Source organism: Brassica napus, chromosome A7, assembly GCF_020379485.1.
Source record: "Brassica napus cultivar Da-Ae chromosome A7, Da-Ae, whole genome shotgun sequence".
Lineage (NCBI taxonomy): Eukaryota > Viridiplantae > Streptophyta > Magnoliopsida > Brassicales > Brassicaceae > Brassica > Brassica napus.
The window spans coordinates 16,819,660-16,838,812 of NC_063440.1; the positions used below are offsets into that span (position 1 = coordinate 16,819,660).

Consider the following 19,153-nt stretch of genomic DNA (forward strand, 5'->3'; position numbering starts at 1 on the left):
GAGACAAAGACAAAGAATGAAGTTTCGACGAAGTTTCATCTGTGGGATCCATTGGTTTCATCTAAACCGTCCAATTTCAACATCGTACGGTGGTATGAGATTTTTCTATTAATGAATAAACTTAAATCTATATATATATAAAAATGTTTGCCTCCCTCCTGTTGTGCCACATAGGCAGCCACGTCATAAACTAGAAGAACCAGAGCGTGACACGTCAGCTTGCCTAAACATGGGTTTACAAAATATTTCGTTTCACTGTTTTTAAATGGGCTATTAAGTTGGCCTCAAACACATAAAAAGTCTGGTCAGAGAATTATCAAGCGAAAGCCCTAGATTTTATGGGCCATCCGAGACACCTCATCATCTTCTCCTTCGTATGACCTCGCCGTCGATCTATACAGAGTTGGACACTAACTATTAAAAAATATTAGTGGAATTTTAAATCAATGATTTCATATAACAGAAACAAGGAAGCTTTAGAAGGATCGAGAATGGTCTTTACCAGAAACTACAGAAACATGAACGATTATCTAACATGGTATCGAGTTCGTTCTAACCATGGTAAGATTTCAGCGAGAATCAAATGAAGCTTCGAGAAAATGGTACTCGATGAAGAAACTGGAGATGAAAGAAACTGAAGATTAGAAGCTGCGCACGAGCCATTAGAGTCTTCAGAACACCAGGGGTATAGGTCACCAACTCACTCATTCACCATTGATTTAAGAAAAGGAAGATGTGAAATAGCTGTCGCCGCAGGTTTTCGACGGAGAACAAAAGAAAAAGATAAGAAGAGGAATAAGATTGGTGGGCCTAAGGTGAAAAATGTTAATATATGCTCAAGTTTTGTATTCTCTTTCGGACCCATCTAAGCCCATAAACAAGAAAGTGTCCAGCAAGTGTAGATAAGGACTTTTCTATTCCCGAGATACTCAAATGCTTTAGATAGTATGTTCGACTATTTAGGTTTATATACTCGAATGCTTTAGATAATATATTTGACTATTTAGGTTTATTTTGTTTCTTTAATTATTGTCTATCTCTCTCTCTATAATGTATTTTCAGGGGAACAATATTAATATTTAATATTGAAATAAAATACATAAATATTTGCATATTTTTTTTTTTTAATATTTGCATAGTTTGAACAAGGGAAAATCATGGATGCAAGGCCTTGAAATAAGGACCGTTAAGCCAAAAGTTGTCTTTCATGTTGCAAATAGTTTATAGAAATTTCTAAATATGCATTTGATAAGTTGGCCAATATTGACCTCCACAAATTATCGTATCAAGGACTATGTATCTTAAAGAGTACATGACATGAACTCCAATTGTTAATTTAAAAAAAAAAAAACTCACATAACAATGAAATTATGTTCTATGCCACTAAATATTTTTAAACATATATAAGAAATTTAAAATATTTTGTATTTTTTTCCTTTTCATTTTGATAAAAGTTATAATAAAATGTGTGTATAGTAAAATAATCAATTTTGATTGTTATGTTATTTAACTAACTTTAGAAAACAAAATTTAAATTGATTCATTTTTCACATTATCTAAAACAATAGGTTTTAAAATGTATAAAAAGTACCAACACATTCAAAACAAATATATAAGAATGAAAAATAATTCATAATTGGGAAATTGCCACAAATACCACATTCATAGTACCACTTTTCATGTTTACACTAACCATTTTTACACTCACTTTTAATGAAGGGTAAAATACAGTAATACCCTTAGGGTTAACAAATCTAGACTTAGGGTTTAGAGTTGAGTGGTGGGGTAGGGTTTTTGAAATGTGAAATTTATGATTCTAATAAATATATAAATACTTATAAAATATATAAAAAATAGTTTCAAACATAATTTTCGTTTTTCAAAAATAAATTTGAAAAAAAAATAGTTTCAAACTTTTTTTTTATAAAAAAGTTTGAATTTGAAAAAGTATATTTCGAAAAAAATAAAAAAAATTTTATATTTTTTTTATTTTATATTTTTTTATTTTATATTTTTTATTTTTATTTATTTTTTTTTGTATTTTTTATTTAAATAATAACTTATTATATATGTAAATAATAAGGGCATTAGAGTCTTTTGCCACTTAGTGAAGAATGTATTTTTGAAAATGTATCATTAGTGGTGGTAAAAATGAAAAGTGGTACCATGAAAGTGTTAAACATGTAATTTCCCTATTATGTATTGAATTTCAAGTGTAGTGACAATGATTTTTACTTTACTTACTTTTATAATAAAAATATAACAAACACTAAAAATGTAAAATAATTACATTAATGAAAAAATAATTTTTTTTATTAATTTATCAAACCTTTGATTTATAATATGAACAACATAAAAAATAGTAAAAATTCAAATTGTTTAAAATTTAGAGTACATTGCATATTTTTACACGTATATGAAAAGACAACATATCTTTTAATTAATCTTCACTTGCTTAACAAAGAATAATATAATAATATATTATTTGTTTTTCTGATATTATTTATGTGATATAATATGATTTTTTTGTAGTGAATTATACATATCTATTGTAAATGCAAATCTAAAACAAAAACCATAAAATCATACGAAAATAATAACTTATATCACAAGTAAAATATATCCCGCCCGTAGGGCGGGCCGATCCTAGTTGCTAATAGTTTAGATGTTGTCTTAAATACTAAGTAACAAAACTTTAATAACTTTAATATAAAATTAAAGTTTAGCAGATTGTTTGAATATACTCCGTGTGGTTCATAACAAGTGGACTGCATTTTGACACTTTTTATTAGTCAAAAATATTATTTTAAATTTAAATATAATTTGTATCGATTTAAAAATTAATACTAACTGCTAAATGTGTTAATTTTATCTAAATTACTATTGACTAAATAGTTATAGTTATTAATGACATAAATATATTTTTCAGTCAAAATGTCAGAGTAATCTTTTTTTTGTTTCAAAATAATACATATTTTAAATTTTCACATATATTAATAAAATATAGTATTAAATGATAATTTTTTTCTGATCATGTATTTCATATAATTCTGAACTAAAAATTTAGTAAATACAGTTATTTTTAAAAAATTACAGTTAATTATTATTAGTTAAAAATATATATTACAAATATGAAAATGTATTTTTTTTCTTTAAAACATGCATGTATATGAAATTATACAAGAACTAAGTCCCACGATTTTTATACTAGGTGATGATTGTTTCAATAGTTTTTAGTTTTAGTTTTTGGTTTTTTGATTTTAGTTTTTGGTTTTTAGATTTTGGTTTTTGGTTTTCAGCTTTTGGTTTTTGGTTTTTAGATTTAGATTTTGGTTTTTGGTTTTGCAATATTTTTTTTATTTTTGCAAAAATTAATTAATGAGTTACTTTGAAATAATACAACAAAATAGAAATAAATATTTATATTTACAATTAAAATTATCAAAATATTGTAATAATTATTTTAAATTAAAATATAATAACATATTAATATTTAAAAGTTTGAAACTACTTTGAATTTTTTCTTATATAAATTATTTTTAATTTTATAATATATTGTATTACTAAAACATATTCTGTTTTTATAATTTTTGTTATTTTTAATGTGACTAGTAATTATTAAAATTATTCTATTATTTTATATAGAGAAATTAATAACTAAGTTTTAAAATTAATTAATATTATTTATAAACTATATAAATTTATTTTACAGATATTAAACACAAATAAGTTATATCACATTATTGTTTAAATTATAGCTAATGTACCAAAAATTGTATGATTATTTATCTTTATGAAAATGTTATTTATTAATTATTAATTAATTAAATGTTGTAGTTTCTATCAAGAAAAATCAAAATTCGTTTTTCCTTTTAAAAGCTCATAAAAGTTGGTTTTTGGTTTTTCTTCACAAATTGGTTAAACTTTTCAAAAACTAGTTTCCCTAAATATTAGGGAATCTATTTATTAGAAATCTTGATTGGCAAATCAAATGGTTTCTACAAAAACAAAAATTAAAAACTAAAACTTGATTGGATGAAAAATGGTTTTTGCAAAAACAAAAACCAAAAACTAAAGCAAAAATCACAAACAATCAATGTCATAATACCGGAAAGCCATTTGGTAACTTTTACTCAAAATACATGAGTCGATGTGTTAGCATTCTAACTATTCATATAGATTCTGTCACAACTCTAGTAATTGGCCAAGATATAGTCATATAGATAGCTTCATATCTCTCACTTGATGCGCTAATATCTTCTTTATACTTTTGAGAATAGAGTCGAATTTGACATCGGCACGACCTGTTCCACAGCATCATTCTTGAGCCGTTGATTAGCATCTCATGTAGCCTCCAGCCTCCCAATTATCTCAGTACATCCGACAGAGCTCCAACACCTTCAGCGTGAACTAGTTATATAGATAGCCACTAGTCCTTTAGAAAACAAATAGATAGCCGCTAGTCGAAATAAGAAAATTTTATTTTCATGTGTATCTCATATACGGGCCTTTATTGGATATTTTAATGAAAAGCTATATCCACCAAACTGTTTAACAAATCATAAAGAAATGAGAAAATATTTTTTCTCCATTTACATTTCTAATCTGATTTTAATTTACTTTTTTAAAAAATCTGATTTTAATTTAATTTGTTGCCAACACATGATTAGCAGATATGCTCTAAGATTATGTCACAAATTAGTTATCTAATCCAAGTGCTGAAGACTAAAGAAAAAATGAGGTTTTCGTTTAGTTGGCCTAAATTCGAAGATATCAATTCAGGAAAAAACGAAATTATTTTAATATTTTCAAATAGTTTTAAGAATTGAAAATATGTAAATCACCCTGAGTTGTAATTGAACTTGACAAAAAAGAATAATGTCAAAGAAGTGACTAATACTAAATTTGAAAATGACAAACGGAATTGAAAATATGTAAATCACCCTGAGTTGTAGGGAATATATCTTGTTTCATTTTTGTCACTAGATAAATTGTTTGTTAAATTGTTAATAGATGATTGGTAGATGACAAAATGGAATTTAAATCAAAGGTGAATTTCTGCGTATATATCACTTGCATTATATGTATCCATTTTACACATGCATTTCCAAGTATTGACTACTCAATTTTTGATACCCTAAAATGCTATTATATAATATATGTAATATATTCAAATCGACACAAGAAAATATTTGTAAAGTCTCGGGTTTTATATTGCAAGGTTTTGAGTTTGTTAGATAGTGTTTAGACTTTATGCCTCTAGACCAATGAACGGTTGCAATATTCAGTGTCAAAAAATTTGATAGATTGAGGCAAACACTTCTAGTATATGCTATTCATGTGATAGATCGAAGTAAATATTTATTTTTATTATAATTGATATTAACATTAAAATATATTCTCATAAAAAGGGTACGTAACCTTAGTAAATAACATTACTGTCAATATTTATTCACATTATATTAGTTGGTATGAGGAATATTTTAACGTGCTGTAACAATACAATTATAATATTATAATTAGCTAAATAAACCATTTAAATTTACGTATGTAACAATATAAATGAACCACAAATAATTATTCAAACCTATTTTATAAGGTGGAGGTAAACCGGAGACCACAAATAATTAACCCTACATAATTTTGTGGCGTAAATTTAGGGAATATTGTTGTTTAGTGTTAATAATCAATATTAATATAAAATTTAAAGGTAGTGGCACAATTGTAATAAAGTTAAAAGAATCAAAAGGTATTTCAAAATGGTACTTAACTTTAATAAGATAGATTTGAATTTGACCACACATGTAGTCAGCCATCTAACCTGGAATGTATGTCCGTTAATGAACTCCCATCCATGTATTACGCACCTCGAACGTATGTCCGGTAATGATTTTTCGCGCAAAACATGCTAGGATGAGTTGTAAACTAAGGACATAAAAAGAAAGAGAAAAAAGAAAAATATAAATTTGCAAGTTATTCTTGGGTTTGTCTTCTAAAACTGAATCTCTAAATTCATCAACCAATAGAATTTCATTATTTTATATTTAATATCTTTAAAAAAAAAAACAAAATATTGTAAATTATATTATGTTTTTAAAATAAAAAGGTAAAAAAATAAAAAATAATAATAGTTACAAAATTTTATTTTTTTAAAATATATTTTTAACGTCGTCAACAAAACACTAAATCCTAAATCATAAAGCCTAAACTCTTGAATAAACCCTAAACCCTTTGATAAATCATAAACTCTAAATCAAAAACGCTAAAAACTAAAACACTAAATCTTAAACTTTAAACCTTTGAGTGTTTTAGTGTTTAATGTTTTAGTTTAGAATTTAAGACTAATCCAAGGATTTAGGATGTATCCAAAAATTTAGGATTTACTCAAGAGTTTAGAGTTTATGATCTATAATAGTTGTTGACGACGTTAAAAATATTATTTTTTAAATTCTTTTTTTTGTAACTACTACTATTTTTTGTTTATTTTTTTGGTTTTTAGTTTGAAAACATAACATAACTCGATAATATATTATTTTTAAAAAGATATCAAATATGTAATAGTAAAATTTAATTGGTTGGTGAATTTAGAGATTAATTGTAAAAAGTAAACCCAAGAATAAGTCTAAATTTGCGATCTTAATTGCGACAATTTAAGAATTATATTAGTTGGATCGCACATGTCACTGTCACGTGCGTAGGCTCCACTCTTCACATGCAACCACACACACTCACAGGACCAAGCCCAAGCTTCTCAACCCCTTTAAACACGAAAGTTTTGAGTAGTGATAGATATTTGCATGTTTTGCTTGTAATCTACTTCATCTTACTAAAAAAATTCTACAATAGGTATGAGCAAGTTCTAATTGTCACCAGTCATCTTCTTACAGGAAAACATATTGTAATGATATTAACACTTAGTTTTCTTCCTTCAAGAAAAACTTACACAAATGAATTTCCAAAGATATATACAGGGATATATTAAAAAAATAACATGACATATGACTCACAACTGGTAAGTCAAATAATTAACTAACGATCTTCTAACACAAATAATGATATTTTCTTTAGTACATAAAGCCCTAAGGTATATACTGAGTTATATGCATGTGATTAGAAAGTAAGAGCTTGCATATATACAGGTTTTTAGCAGTGTTTTTAGCAGCTTAATGAATCAATTAAATGTTTTGTAAGGGCACAACTATAAAGAAATAGTTGAATCTAATAGGAAACAAAGAGAAGGTTCCATATATGGTTGGGAATATCCGAGATACGGATTCGATCCGGATCCGATCTGAAAATTATGATATCCGGAGAGGCTGAATTCGGATCCGGATAGTAAAATATTGGATCCGTCAAAGCCAAATCCGGATCCGGATATTTTGATTTTTTAGTCTGGATATCCGGATCCATAAATTTTATTAATAACTATTTCAAAATAGTAATATCTATATATAAAAACTAATTTTATTTAATATGTTTTCATTTTTATAACAGTATATATAAATTTTATGTAAATTTTTTAATATTATACATAGAAATAATTAAAAAATTATATATTTTTTATTTTTAAATTATTGTTAATATTTCATATATATTAATATTATTTTTTATTTATTTTAAGGATCCAAATTCGGATCCGATAACCGCCGGATATTATAATTTTTAGACGGATATCCGACACTCGGATATCCGCGTACTCCGGATCCGGATAAGAATAGTAAAATTATGGATTCGCCGAATAAAGATAAGGATAGTAAAATTATGGATTCGCCGGATAAAAATAAGGATAGTAAAATTATAGATTTACCGGATAAAGATAGTAAAATTATGGATCTAAAAATTGTTCGGATATCCGATCCGTTCCAGACCTAGAAATAGAGGCTGCAGCAAATTATATTTTTATTTTCCAAAACAAACTAAAAGGTTTAGAAAAGGAGAAAAATAAGACGAAAGCAAATGAGAGGAAATTATGGAAACAAACAAGCTTATGTCACACACTCACAGCCCCAAAATAGTATTTATGTCGTTAAAAGCATGTATTATCACCCAAATCATAGTGGACTCCACGACCCACCCAGAAAAACAAGATAACAAGAAGCAATAATTAATAAAAGAAAAATAATCATTGTCAACATTATTTACAATTAAGATTTGTGTCCATTTCAGACTTTCTCGTGGAGTTCATGTGATGCATGTTTCATTTCTGATGTCAAATAATATTATAATTCGATGCTGTTGTCTGTGTCTATGAATTAAAGTTTCTTTTACCACATTAGTTGGCAAAATTATCTAAATTTCTTACTCAGAACCGCTCCATTGCAAAACTCTAATAAATATCTAAGCATATAATAAAGATGTCAAGAACGAGAGAACCATTAATAATAGTCTTGTGGATCTTTCTTTAATGACTTTTGCAAGGAAGATGATAAACCAAACACTACTTAAGTTAATGTGTTTGTTATTAACAGACAAAGACAGGAAAGCATGTAATGCACGTATTCTGGCCGGTAATAAAGATCCATCCACAATTCTGTGTGTTTGGGACTTAGTTAAGGTCTTTATTGTATACCATCTTATATATTAAAACAGAAGTCATGACTTCTTTTCATGTGTGATTTTTTAAGTTTGGACCATTCCTAAAAAATATCATATTTTACATAAGTTTATTATTATATCTTTTAATATATTTATCTTTTTATTTGAAATACAAATGAATATATTTAAAATGTTCTAACAAAATCTTTTTAAAATCTTCTTAGAATCTTTCTTAAATTTACTTTCAAAAATTAGTTAGTTTTAATTTAAATTATCATAAAATATAATTAGAAACTAAAATTGAATATAGTTTTGGTTTATAAACGAAAATTTAAATAAAATAAAATTAATTAATTTCACAAATACATTTACTAATAATTTTTAAAGATTTTGTTAGAAATAAATATTTATATTTATTTTAATTTTTTCAAATTTGTTTTCTAATAAAATAAAAATCATGATTTTTTTATGAGTGATATTTTTATTTGGACCATCATTTAAATTTTATAATAAATGTATATCACTAATGCTAATATACATAATATTTTTAACTACTTTAATCATAATATCTTTTATATTTAAAAAAAAATTAAAATTCTAACAAATCTCATGAAAAAGATTATAATAAGATCTTAATTGTCATAAATTGAATATAAATATTTTCAACTAATTTTGTAATTAGTAATGAAATGTTACTAAAAGAATAAAATTATATCCTATTTTATCAATTTTATAATAATATCTATCATTTTAAAATAGAAATGTTATACTGAACAAAATATGATAAAATTATTTTAAATTGATAAGTTAACATATTTTATTTTCATAAATATAAAATATTTATGCTAAAATATAATATGTTGGAAGAACGAGTTAATATTAGTAAACTATATAATACATGTATAAAAATTTAACTTATCTTAAACTTTTTAATATACAGTAATTTATTATATAAAGTTAATAAACATTAGAAATTACTAAAAAAATCTAGCGATTTTAATTACGGATCATGATTATAAATAAATTAAATACAAAATTGTTTTCATATATGTTGTTTCATGCATTAAAAAATTTAGTTTAGTAATCAAACGCAAATTCAATAAGACAAATATATAATAAGCAACATATATATATATATGTGATGAGTTTAATTTACATCATGAAAACTATAAAATTATTATATTTGGCATAATTATACAAACATTTAAATATGTGAGTAACATTAAAAATATATAATAATTATGTAAAACAAATGTCTACATATATAAATGTGAAAATACATACCCGCACGGTTGTGCGGGTGGAAATCTAGTTATTTTAGTTAATACGGAAAATTATTTAATCATATCATTAAACCAAGTTTAAGGGCCTTTTCTGATTTTAGGTTAACCAACGATAATGGAGTTGGAGTCTTTCACACTAATGGAAAGCATGCCCAATAGTAGTATTTGAGCTTTCCTCAAAACGAATAATAATTGAGTTGTTAGTGTAGTTAGTGGTTTATTTTTTACTAGGATTATGGTCCATGCTATGCATGGGCATTATTAATGTGCTTAATACATTTCATTCTAAATTTGAAAATATTTGTGCTTCAAATTTTGAATTCAATAATATCAACTCTGAAAAGGAAATATAAACATTAAGGAATAAAAAAAATTAAAGTTGGATATATTTATGTTTTAGCTTCCATAGGCCATTAAAAAAAAACTTCATATTAAGATTTGACCAAAAAAACTTCATATTAAGATAGAACATATCCATATAATAATGTGAACTGTTTATTTAGATAATGACAAACGATCTTGCACAAAAACCATAAAATATGCACTTACTAAATTTTTTTTTTATATTTCTATATATATGATATGATCAACTTGTTTTTTTTTCAAAAAAAAAACTTCTGATCAACTTGTTAGCAAGAAACAAAAACAAAGTTATTAAATTGATAGCTTTTTTTTTTGAGAAAGTAATTAATTTCATAGCTTTGCAATCGATCCATTTTTTATTGCATAATATTTATTTTATTTATTCATTTAGTCTGGAATGAAACAGAATCAAATAGCCTTAATTGATTTTTATTACCTTTACCATGTACATGTTGTTGAACTAATTAATTAGGCTCATACACTTTCATAAACTTATTTCTTCTACTATAGCCATAATATCATCCTCGCTCTCAGTTTTTCCAACAGCACCTATACACCATTTTCACATTTTTCAATGGTTAGATGACCTAGCCTTTCGTGTGCTCTATAACTATAATAAAACAAAATTTATTATTGAAAAAGCTTTAAAACACTTAACTATATACCTCAAAAATACTTTATATAATATAATTATGAAAAATTTCCTACAATAGGTTTTTTTAAGTTTTTGTCACAAAAATAGCTCTCAACAAAAAAAATGATCAAAATAAGTTAGGTAAAAACTCATTTTTACACTTGGGTTAACTAATTTAGAGTTAGGGTTTAGAGTTTATAGGTGGAGTTTTGAAGATAGGGTTTCAAATTTTAAAAAGTAAAAAAATAAATATTAAAATTTTTAAAATAAAAAAGACTATTTTGGTTATTTTCTTTTTTAAGGGTTATTTTTGTGATAAAAATTTTAAATGGTTATTCGAAAGAATTACCTTGTTGACAATGCTTTGATTTTCCTTTCACCGCTCTGAAATAGAACTATAGAAAGAACTCAGCTGACATCTTCACGATGAATCATAAGAAAGAGTAGTTTACAAAAAAAAAAGAATCATAAAAAAGATTATCTACTTGAGAAGAATAAAGTATTCAATTAGAATTAAAAGGTAGCCTGCATCCGATTTCTTTTTGCTACACTCCAACCCCCGGAAAGCAAACTGAAGAAGAAGAAAACGAAACTAAAAATTCGTTTATAGAATTGCAGATGATAATTCAGTTTTGAACGTGGTGGTAGACTGGTAGTTATCTCAGAAATCTAAAGATTTAAGAATTGCATTTTCATAAAAGTAGGATCGCAAGAAGCCAAGAACCATAGCTTGCTGATTTTTTTTTTAGAAAACTAATACTCTAAAAAACTACATAAAAATAAGTGAATGACACATGTCACTCATAGAAATGCCAATTGACTTATGTTTTATAATATAAAAAATCGTGCTAAGTCAAACAAGTAGAAAAGAAAACGATGTTGTATATAACTTCGATTTGCTTCACTTTTTCATTTGCGCAAATGTGTCCTTTAGTTTCAAAAAGTTTGTTGGAGGTTGGCTAATCACGGTAACATTCATTCTCCCGTGAGCATAAACCGATATGCATCATCATCTCCTTTAAACTTTAATTATTATAGGAATGAAACAATATGCAAAACTGTTAAGTAATGTATCTGGACTATATAACTCATTAGCTAATCTACATCACACACATGTAAAGGAATAGAGATTAATTTTGAATGATAAAGATATAAAGCTAGGAATATCTCTAGTTTTATAAGAGACGCGTATGTGAGTGAATATTTCATTTAATTTTCAACCTCGTGAGATATCATGTTCTTTTTTCAGAGACATCTCATGTGTAGTCGACCAAACTTTAATCCCTCCCCGTTTTAATGATCATCTTTTACCATTTTACGAAACTTGTTTTAGATCAAACCTTTTATCATAAAAATATAATGTAAATGAGATTTTTTTTCCCTCAGACAGCTGTTGTACTCAAATTTGAAGTGATATGGTAATATATATATATCCATATGAAAACATTTTGATATCTTAACTAATGAATTAGACGATACATTTTCAGAACGAAAAATAAAAAAAATCAGAAAATCGGAGAATCTGTTCTTTAGTCTTGACAACTTTTTCAGTCCAGTGAAAAAAAATTCGACCATGCTCATAAATCTTGAATCATCGAAATTAAATCATTGTAATAGGTGCTAAAAATCTACAAGTCAATAAATGTAGCATGCACTCCATAGCCTGAAAACTTTAAATTCCTGAGTGTAGTGGTGAGATCTTTGTGCGTTAGTTTTTTACTCCTAAAATTTGAATTACTCCTTTTGAATTACCCTCAAATGAGATTTGGTTAAAGTAGTGGGAAACAGGGTGGAATAACTTGTATGCGAAGAATCACATCCCCTTCCCCGTTCTGCCAAATGGACATGACATGGCTCAATGTCACCCAACTAATTAAATAATGACACGTTTATTTACCACGTCACGCCGTAGTGCATGGCAGTTGAAAGAATCAATCTGTTTGGTTCCACTTCCAATCTGGTTTCAGCACCGTTATAGAGAACCCACCGGAAATCTATAACTCTCGATAGGCAAAACCGTCATTACATATCAGTGTAAATAAATGCGCATTTCACGACGGTTAGTGGTGGTGTGAGTGTGACACCATATCTTTTGCTAGTTACGTTCATAGCCCCTGACATTATCATACAGTACTGGTTTTTTGTGTCGTATTTTTATATCATGATTCAAATCATGTAAATGTTCAACGTACCCAAAGAAGAGACGCGATTTGTGTGGGTACCTTAAATGGAAAAGAATACATCGGTACACAAACTATACCCGGATTAAAAAAACGTATAATACACACTATAGGGTAAAATCATCATGAATCTGGGAACCCAAGTTGCAGAGGGTAAGTTGGTAAATTGAATGAAGGCACGTGCCACAGAGAATTACAGTCAACCCGCTTCAAAGATATTCCGAGAGTAGGTCCCACTAACTAACTTGCCATTACCCCCCTCGTTGTAGCCCACTAATAGGCCCACACTCACAGTCCCCTCAACGCTGCATCATATGCGCGTGAAATCCAAAGGCGCGTGGATAGGAGGAAACCTCTCCCCCACCACCACCAGTCAGTCGTCTTCCTTCTCCTTCAAATACCTCTCCTGAAACTCATTATTAAAAAAACTTAACGAAGCAGTAACCTCCTCCGCTTTTTTAAAAATATCACTTCATCGATACTCGTGAAAAGATCACCATGGAGCCTACTAGCTTAATCGACGACGCTGAGTTCTCCCTTCCGCCGGAGCTTCTCACCGACGATGATTTCCTCGTGGAGGAGGAGAACAAGGTCGATCGGTTCGGAAACTGTTTGTTCCCGTACGAGTCGAGTCATTTTGGCTCTACCGTTAAACCAATCGATGACGAGGAGGAGAAGCTCGTAGCTGGATTGACCAGTAAAATGGTTAAGTCGTCTCTGAAAGATGATTTCTCCGGTGGAAATCTCGGTAGCCACGCTTTTCCGGCGGGGAACGACGCCAAGGTAAGTCCAACATAGAATCATCCTTAACTTCTTTGAGGGACGTTTTAAGTTCTAACTGTCGCTAATAAACAAAACTGCCAGACGCAAGTTTCTTCTCAGACGGTGGCGTGGGATCTGCACTACGCACCGGCGGAGGAACTCAACGGTTATAACAACCATAATGGCAGAGGACTGCTCGATCTTCCCAGAAAATATACCCTCGCCGCAGCTAAAATCACTAACGCCGGCTCTAGCTACTATAACCGCCAAACTCTCCAGTACCAGAGGCTACAAGCTATCCACGTAATCAATCTCAACGTTTGATTTATTTATTTTCTGAGTTTTGGATGAATATTTTTTTTTTTGCTAAGTATTTTTGGATGAATATTGGTGGTGATGTTTGTTTTATTGGTGAAGTTTCAGCAGCTAAAGCAGCAGCAGCAGCAGTTGATGAAGTACCATCGCCAGTTGATGCAGCAGCAGAGCAGAGGATTAGGAGCTAATAATAACAGCAACAACAAAATTGCTGGTTCTGTGGACTTGTCGCCGTCTGCATGGTTTAATCAGCCTCAGAGGGGTGATGTTCCAGTAGGAAACCGTACCGGGAAACGTGGATCAACCGGAACCGGCGTCTTCTTGCCCCGTTGTGTTAACCATGTAACTGCCGCGGTTCGCCAGAAGCCCAGTAAGTTCAGAAGATTGCAATTCCTTACTGTCAACATTTTTTTGTTTTTGTTTTGATGAGAAAAATGTTGTTTGCTCTTTGGATTTTAGTGCTTGCGACGAGTTTGGTTCCCGCTAGAGTGGTACAGCCATCGGTCCGGTCGTCGCCTAGTCTAAATGGTATAACAGAATTATTTTTATATTTGACTTAAGTAATCAACTTTACGATCATTAGACTAAATTGTTTTGTTTTGTTTTGTTTTGGTTAATTAACGTAACAGATGGGTCGTGGAGCAACGATGGCGGATTCTCGAGCCAGATGAAGATGGAGCAGCCAGTGAAAGAGGATCCCCGGTTACCTTTGGACTGGGCGTATTGATGGATTTGGGTTTCCGTAACATTTGGGTGGTGGTTTTTAGGAAAGGTTTGAAGAAGTTGAAGAAGAAATAAAATTAGATTTGATGAACAGGGTAGTGAAAATAGTGGTGACATTAGAGCATGATTATTGCTATAACCCCATTTGGGTTTCTTAGTGATTAGTTTAAGGATAAAAGTTAGTTAAGAAATTTAGTTAAGAAACCCATAGATTTTATGCTTTATTGGGAGTTTCTTAATTAGGGGTTCTACAAAAATTTATGCATAATTGAAATATTACTTACTCAAATATTTATGCATATTGTATCATAATACTATGAAATACGTTCTCGTGAATCTCATCTTTGAGCACAAGAAAAAGTCTTAGAAGGAAACGCAACTTTCTTGTTCTCCAAGTTTAGTAGTATTAACAAAAAGATAGTATATGACCGCCAAAAAGTCCCCTTACATAAAACCCTTTCCATTTTTTTATATTATGTACCGGCAAATGATAGCAATTTCTAATGCAGAAAATTTCTTTTGGCCACATTTTATATTAAGTCTTTGTTCTGAGAAATACCAGATAGATTCAGGTTTGAGGCCCTTGATGTTGTATTAACAGAGTCTTAAATCTCTTTTCTCTGTTCCTGAAGCAATGTTTCACGTGAACAAAGCCGCAAGACTAGAAAACTATGTGTGTTCAAGAAGAGCACATGACGTTAACCTTGAGCATCTGATAGCTTTCCAATAAACGGGATTTGTTAGGGTCAGATAAAGCAAGCTTTGCAAGTGTCTTAAACTCTTCAAGCTTTGATACAGAGGAAACAGAAGATGGTGATAATGTCCCAAAGACACCATCTGCAACTAGTTGCTGAAACAAGGAGAAGTTTTCTTTGAACTGAGAACTCTCAAACATGCACATGAGCCTGGCAAAAGAGAAAAACAGACACTGTAAGAACTCGAAGTAGCTTATGAAACAAATCTGCGAAACCAAAGACGAGGACTTCCGTGACACTACAAACAACAAAATTAGACCACGAGACTAACGTGACACAATATAACAAGACCAGAAGACCACTTCCACGAGTTTCATGCATGTTAAACAACCTGGCCATCCCAAAGTCTGCAACTTTAGGGTTCATCTCAGCGTCTAAGAGAACTATACTAGCCTTTAAGTCTCGATGAATAATCCTCAGTTGAGAATCTTCATGGAGATAAAGAAGCCCTCTTGCAACTCCTGCTATGATTCTACACCTCACATCCCAAGTAAGTATCCAACGTTTGTGTTCATCATCAAAAAATATAGATGTTTTGAAAACATATTTTACAATGAAAAGTTCATACCTTGTAGACAGATGATCCAAATCCACCTTGTCCAAGTTTATTTCCCGCTGAGAACTCATCGGTTGCGATTAAGATCATGCCGAGATCAAATCTTAACATAGATTGACCATCCGAATCAGTCTAGAGCAAAAGCATTGGCTTGGAGAGCTTTATCAATTTCATCAAAGGCAATAGCTTTAGCTTTTTCCTCTTCAGCAAGAACCTAAACAATAAGTAGAATCCATATCTCAACTTAAGAAAAAAAAAAAAAGAGGTTCTCCCAATTAAAAAACTCTCATCAATGTAAAAAAAAGGAATCACCTTTATGATTGCAGCAGTTAAAGTAGTATTCCCATGTTCTACATTCCCAATTGTTCCCACATTTACATTTGGTTTACTGCAAGAAAGAACACTTTTATTAAATCAAGCTCCAACCAATTCAAAAATACAATCAAACTCACTTTCGAGCGGATGTGGCCATCGATCTCCACAGAGAAGTTCTGAAACTCAACGGAGGAGAGAGATCATCCGATCGAATGAGAGATCCACGGAGAAGGAGACAGAGAGAGATTTATCGGGTAGAGAGGAGGCCTAACGAAGTGAGATGGAGTTTAAGGTTTCGTTTGAACCTTGTAGGTGTGAAGGAGAGAACAAAAAGCCATCGTCTTCCCGCGGAGAACACAAGAGGAGACAGAGAAGACGAGGCACGAAAGAGAAGAGGAGAGAGAAAAAAAAAACCCTCATTATTTAGTTTGCTGACACGTGGCTTAGAAATCCCCTTTGTAATCGGTCACAGAAATCCTATATTAAGGATCGATAACAGCAATTTTCTTTAATTTTGATTTAATTAAATGCCTCATTATTTTTAAAAACCCTCTTAAGGACCCCGGTTAATGGTGCTCTTAGGGTTTATATAAATAATGGAAGAATAATAAAATAAAGAAATGATAAAAGAGGAAGATATGGAGAAGACGAGGTTTTGGATCGTTTTAACCCCCATTGTTGGCTGATAGAGGAAGATGACCTTTTTTTCCTTGGGTTTTTGTTTGTTTATGGTATTAACCGCTGCTTTAGTACTCCCCTTCGGCCCTTCCTCTCTGTCTCTCTTTTAATCTCATAACTCTCAAGCAATGGAGGGTGTATTATTGACAACGATGCATGCATCATTTCTTGAGTCTTTTTGCATGCTGAATCATATTCTAATATTGTGGATAAGGAAAACATCAGGCCGAGACGTATTTTAAAGGGAACACACAACTGTCTTATGCTGAGGTTCCTAATCATGCCTTACAAAATTATTTTTATACGTTTTATTTTTATAACATTATTAACTTATATAATTAATTACTATAAAAACATATTACCACTTGAGAGACTACACCACTAACAAAGAAGAATATAGTTTATTATCAATTTGCCGTCTAAACGAATACACTTGTCTTATGCTGAGGTTCTTAATCATGTCTTACAAAATTAGTTTTACACAAAATATTTCTCCTTCCGTTTTGTTTTAATTGTCACTTCTTTGGATACACAAATTAAGAAAACATTTAATTTTATTTACTAAATAAAAACATCATTACCAATACACATAACCATATTTCAATCAATAAAAAGTAAATTTAATTATAAAATCAATAAATTTTACATCAAAATTATAATGAACCAGTCGTTCAAAAAAAATTATTATAATGAACCAATGATTGACACCACAATGAAAGCATGCAAAGATCTTTTGCAATTCATTTGTTTTCTTATGATATTGCGATTTTATTGTTTGTTCCGAAGTTTTATTTATATGTTCGAATATTCATGATGATTTCTAAAATTTAAAGTATTTTTGAATATTTATGTGTTAAATTTTTTTTCTTCTAAATTTGGTAATAAATGAGTTAATTTTTAACTGTCTAATTATTCTATACTGATTTTGTTTTGTAATAAAATTTGGTAATCTTTTAATGTTCAAAATCTACTATTTATGAGTCAAGTTGTTATAAAATAACAAATGAGAAGTGTAATTAATTGAAAAGTAAAACAGCATATATATCAATTGAATATCTGTGATAAACAAAATAATGTCAGTTGGAACGAGCATTAGCAAATGAAGATTGACATACGTTTGTTCTTACATATAATATTTAGGGATGGTGGATTCTGACCATCGGCCAGTAATGACTTATCTTTAGAACAAAGTACCAAGACGATGAAAACAATTTAGGTTTGACAAAAGATGGATTGGACATGATGGTTTGTTGGATCAACTGGGAGAGGTTGGAGTGAATCGGCATCAGAGAACTCGGGAGATTTTATATCAAAAATTATTAATTGTCGCCATGATATCGCTACATGGTGAAAGAATGATCCACTATATGGAAAAGAGAGAACTAGTGAGCTTCAAAAAGCACCGGAAGAAGTACAAACTGATAATAGTAGAACTCAACAAAACATACGGGAAGTATCTAAAAAGTTACAAGAAACATATAAAGACGATGAAGATTTTTGGCAACAGAAAAGTAGTAATATGTGGTATACATCAAGGGATCTTAATACTACATTCTATCAATGCCCTACAAAAATAATGTCATGCTCGTAATAGGATCGTGGAACTCTGATACTGATGGAAACATGATAATTGAGGAACAAGGTGTAGAAAAGGTTGCATTGGATTGATTTGATGATTTGTTTCAGACAACTTCTCTTTCATAATTCGAAGGTTTTTTGGACGAGATTACACCATCCATCGCCTCCAAATGAATCAGCGGTTAATCAGGCTACTAACCGAGGATGAAATACGACAAGTCCTATTTATGATGCATCCAGAAAAAGCTCATGTGCCGGATGGAATGATGGTCCTATTTTCCAACACTCTTGATATATAATAAAAAGTGATCTATTGGAAATGGTTAACAATTTTTTTATCTCAGAAAAAATGGACACAAGGTTAAATATTACAAATATTTGTTTGATTCCTAAAACGGAGAGGCCTAGAAGGATGATAGAGCTCAAGCCTATAAGCTTATGTAATATAGGATATAAGACTATATCTAAGGTATTAT

The 19,153-nt window shown here is 29.7% G+C and overlaps 2 protein-coding genes across 3 annotated transcripts; one reads left to right on the forward strand and one right to left on the reverse strand.

Annotated features, from left to right (window-relative positions):
- The first annotated feature begins 13,383 nt into the window (after positions 1-13,383).
- LOC106365177 lies at positions 13,384-14,867 on the forward strand. Of its 2 annotated transcripts, none has more exons than XM_013804625.3 (5): positions 13,384-13,778; positions 13,860-14,060; positions 14,181-14,442; positions 14,532-14,600; positions 14,702-14,867. In XM_013804625.3, exons 1-5 carry the CDS (start codon positions 13,494-13,496, stop codon positions 14,797-14,799), a joined length of 915 nt encoding a protein of 304 aa, XP_013660079.1. In that variant the 5' UTR covers positions 13,384-13,493; the 3' UTR covers positions 14,800-14,867. The 2 variants fall into 2 exon arrangements, with proteins under 2 accessions (XP_013660079.1, XP_013660078.1); XM_013804624.3 differs by having other exon boundaries at positions 13,400-13,778; positions 14,175-14,442.
- Positions 14,868-15,165: 298 nt separating this feature from the next.
- Positions 15,166-17,753, reverse strand: LOC125576595 (cysteine-rich receptor-like protein kinase 44). The gene is made up of 5 exons (XM_048737003.1): positions 16,559-17,753; positions 16,419-16,494; positions 16,119-16,320; positions 15,882-16,022; positions 15,166-15,700 (listed from the first exon to the last, which is right to left on the reverse strand). Exons 3-5 carry the CDS (start codon positions 16,175-16,177, stop codon positions 15,475-15,477), a joined length of 426 nt encoding a protein of 141 aa, XP_048592960.1. The 5' UTR covers positions 16,178-16,320; positions 16,419-16,494; positions 16,559-17,753; the 3' UTR covers positions 15,166-15,474.
- Positions 17,754-19,153: the final 1,400 nt, after the last annotated feature.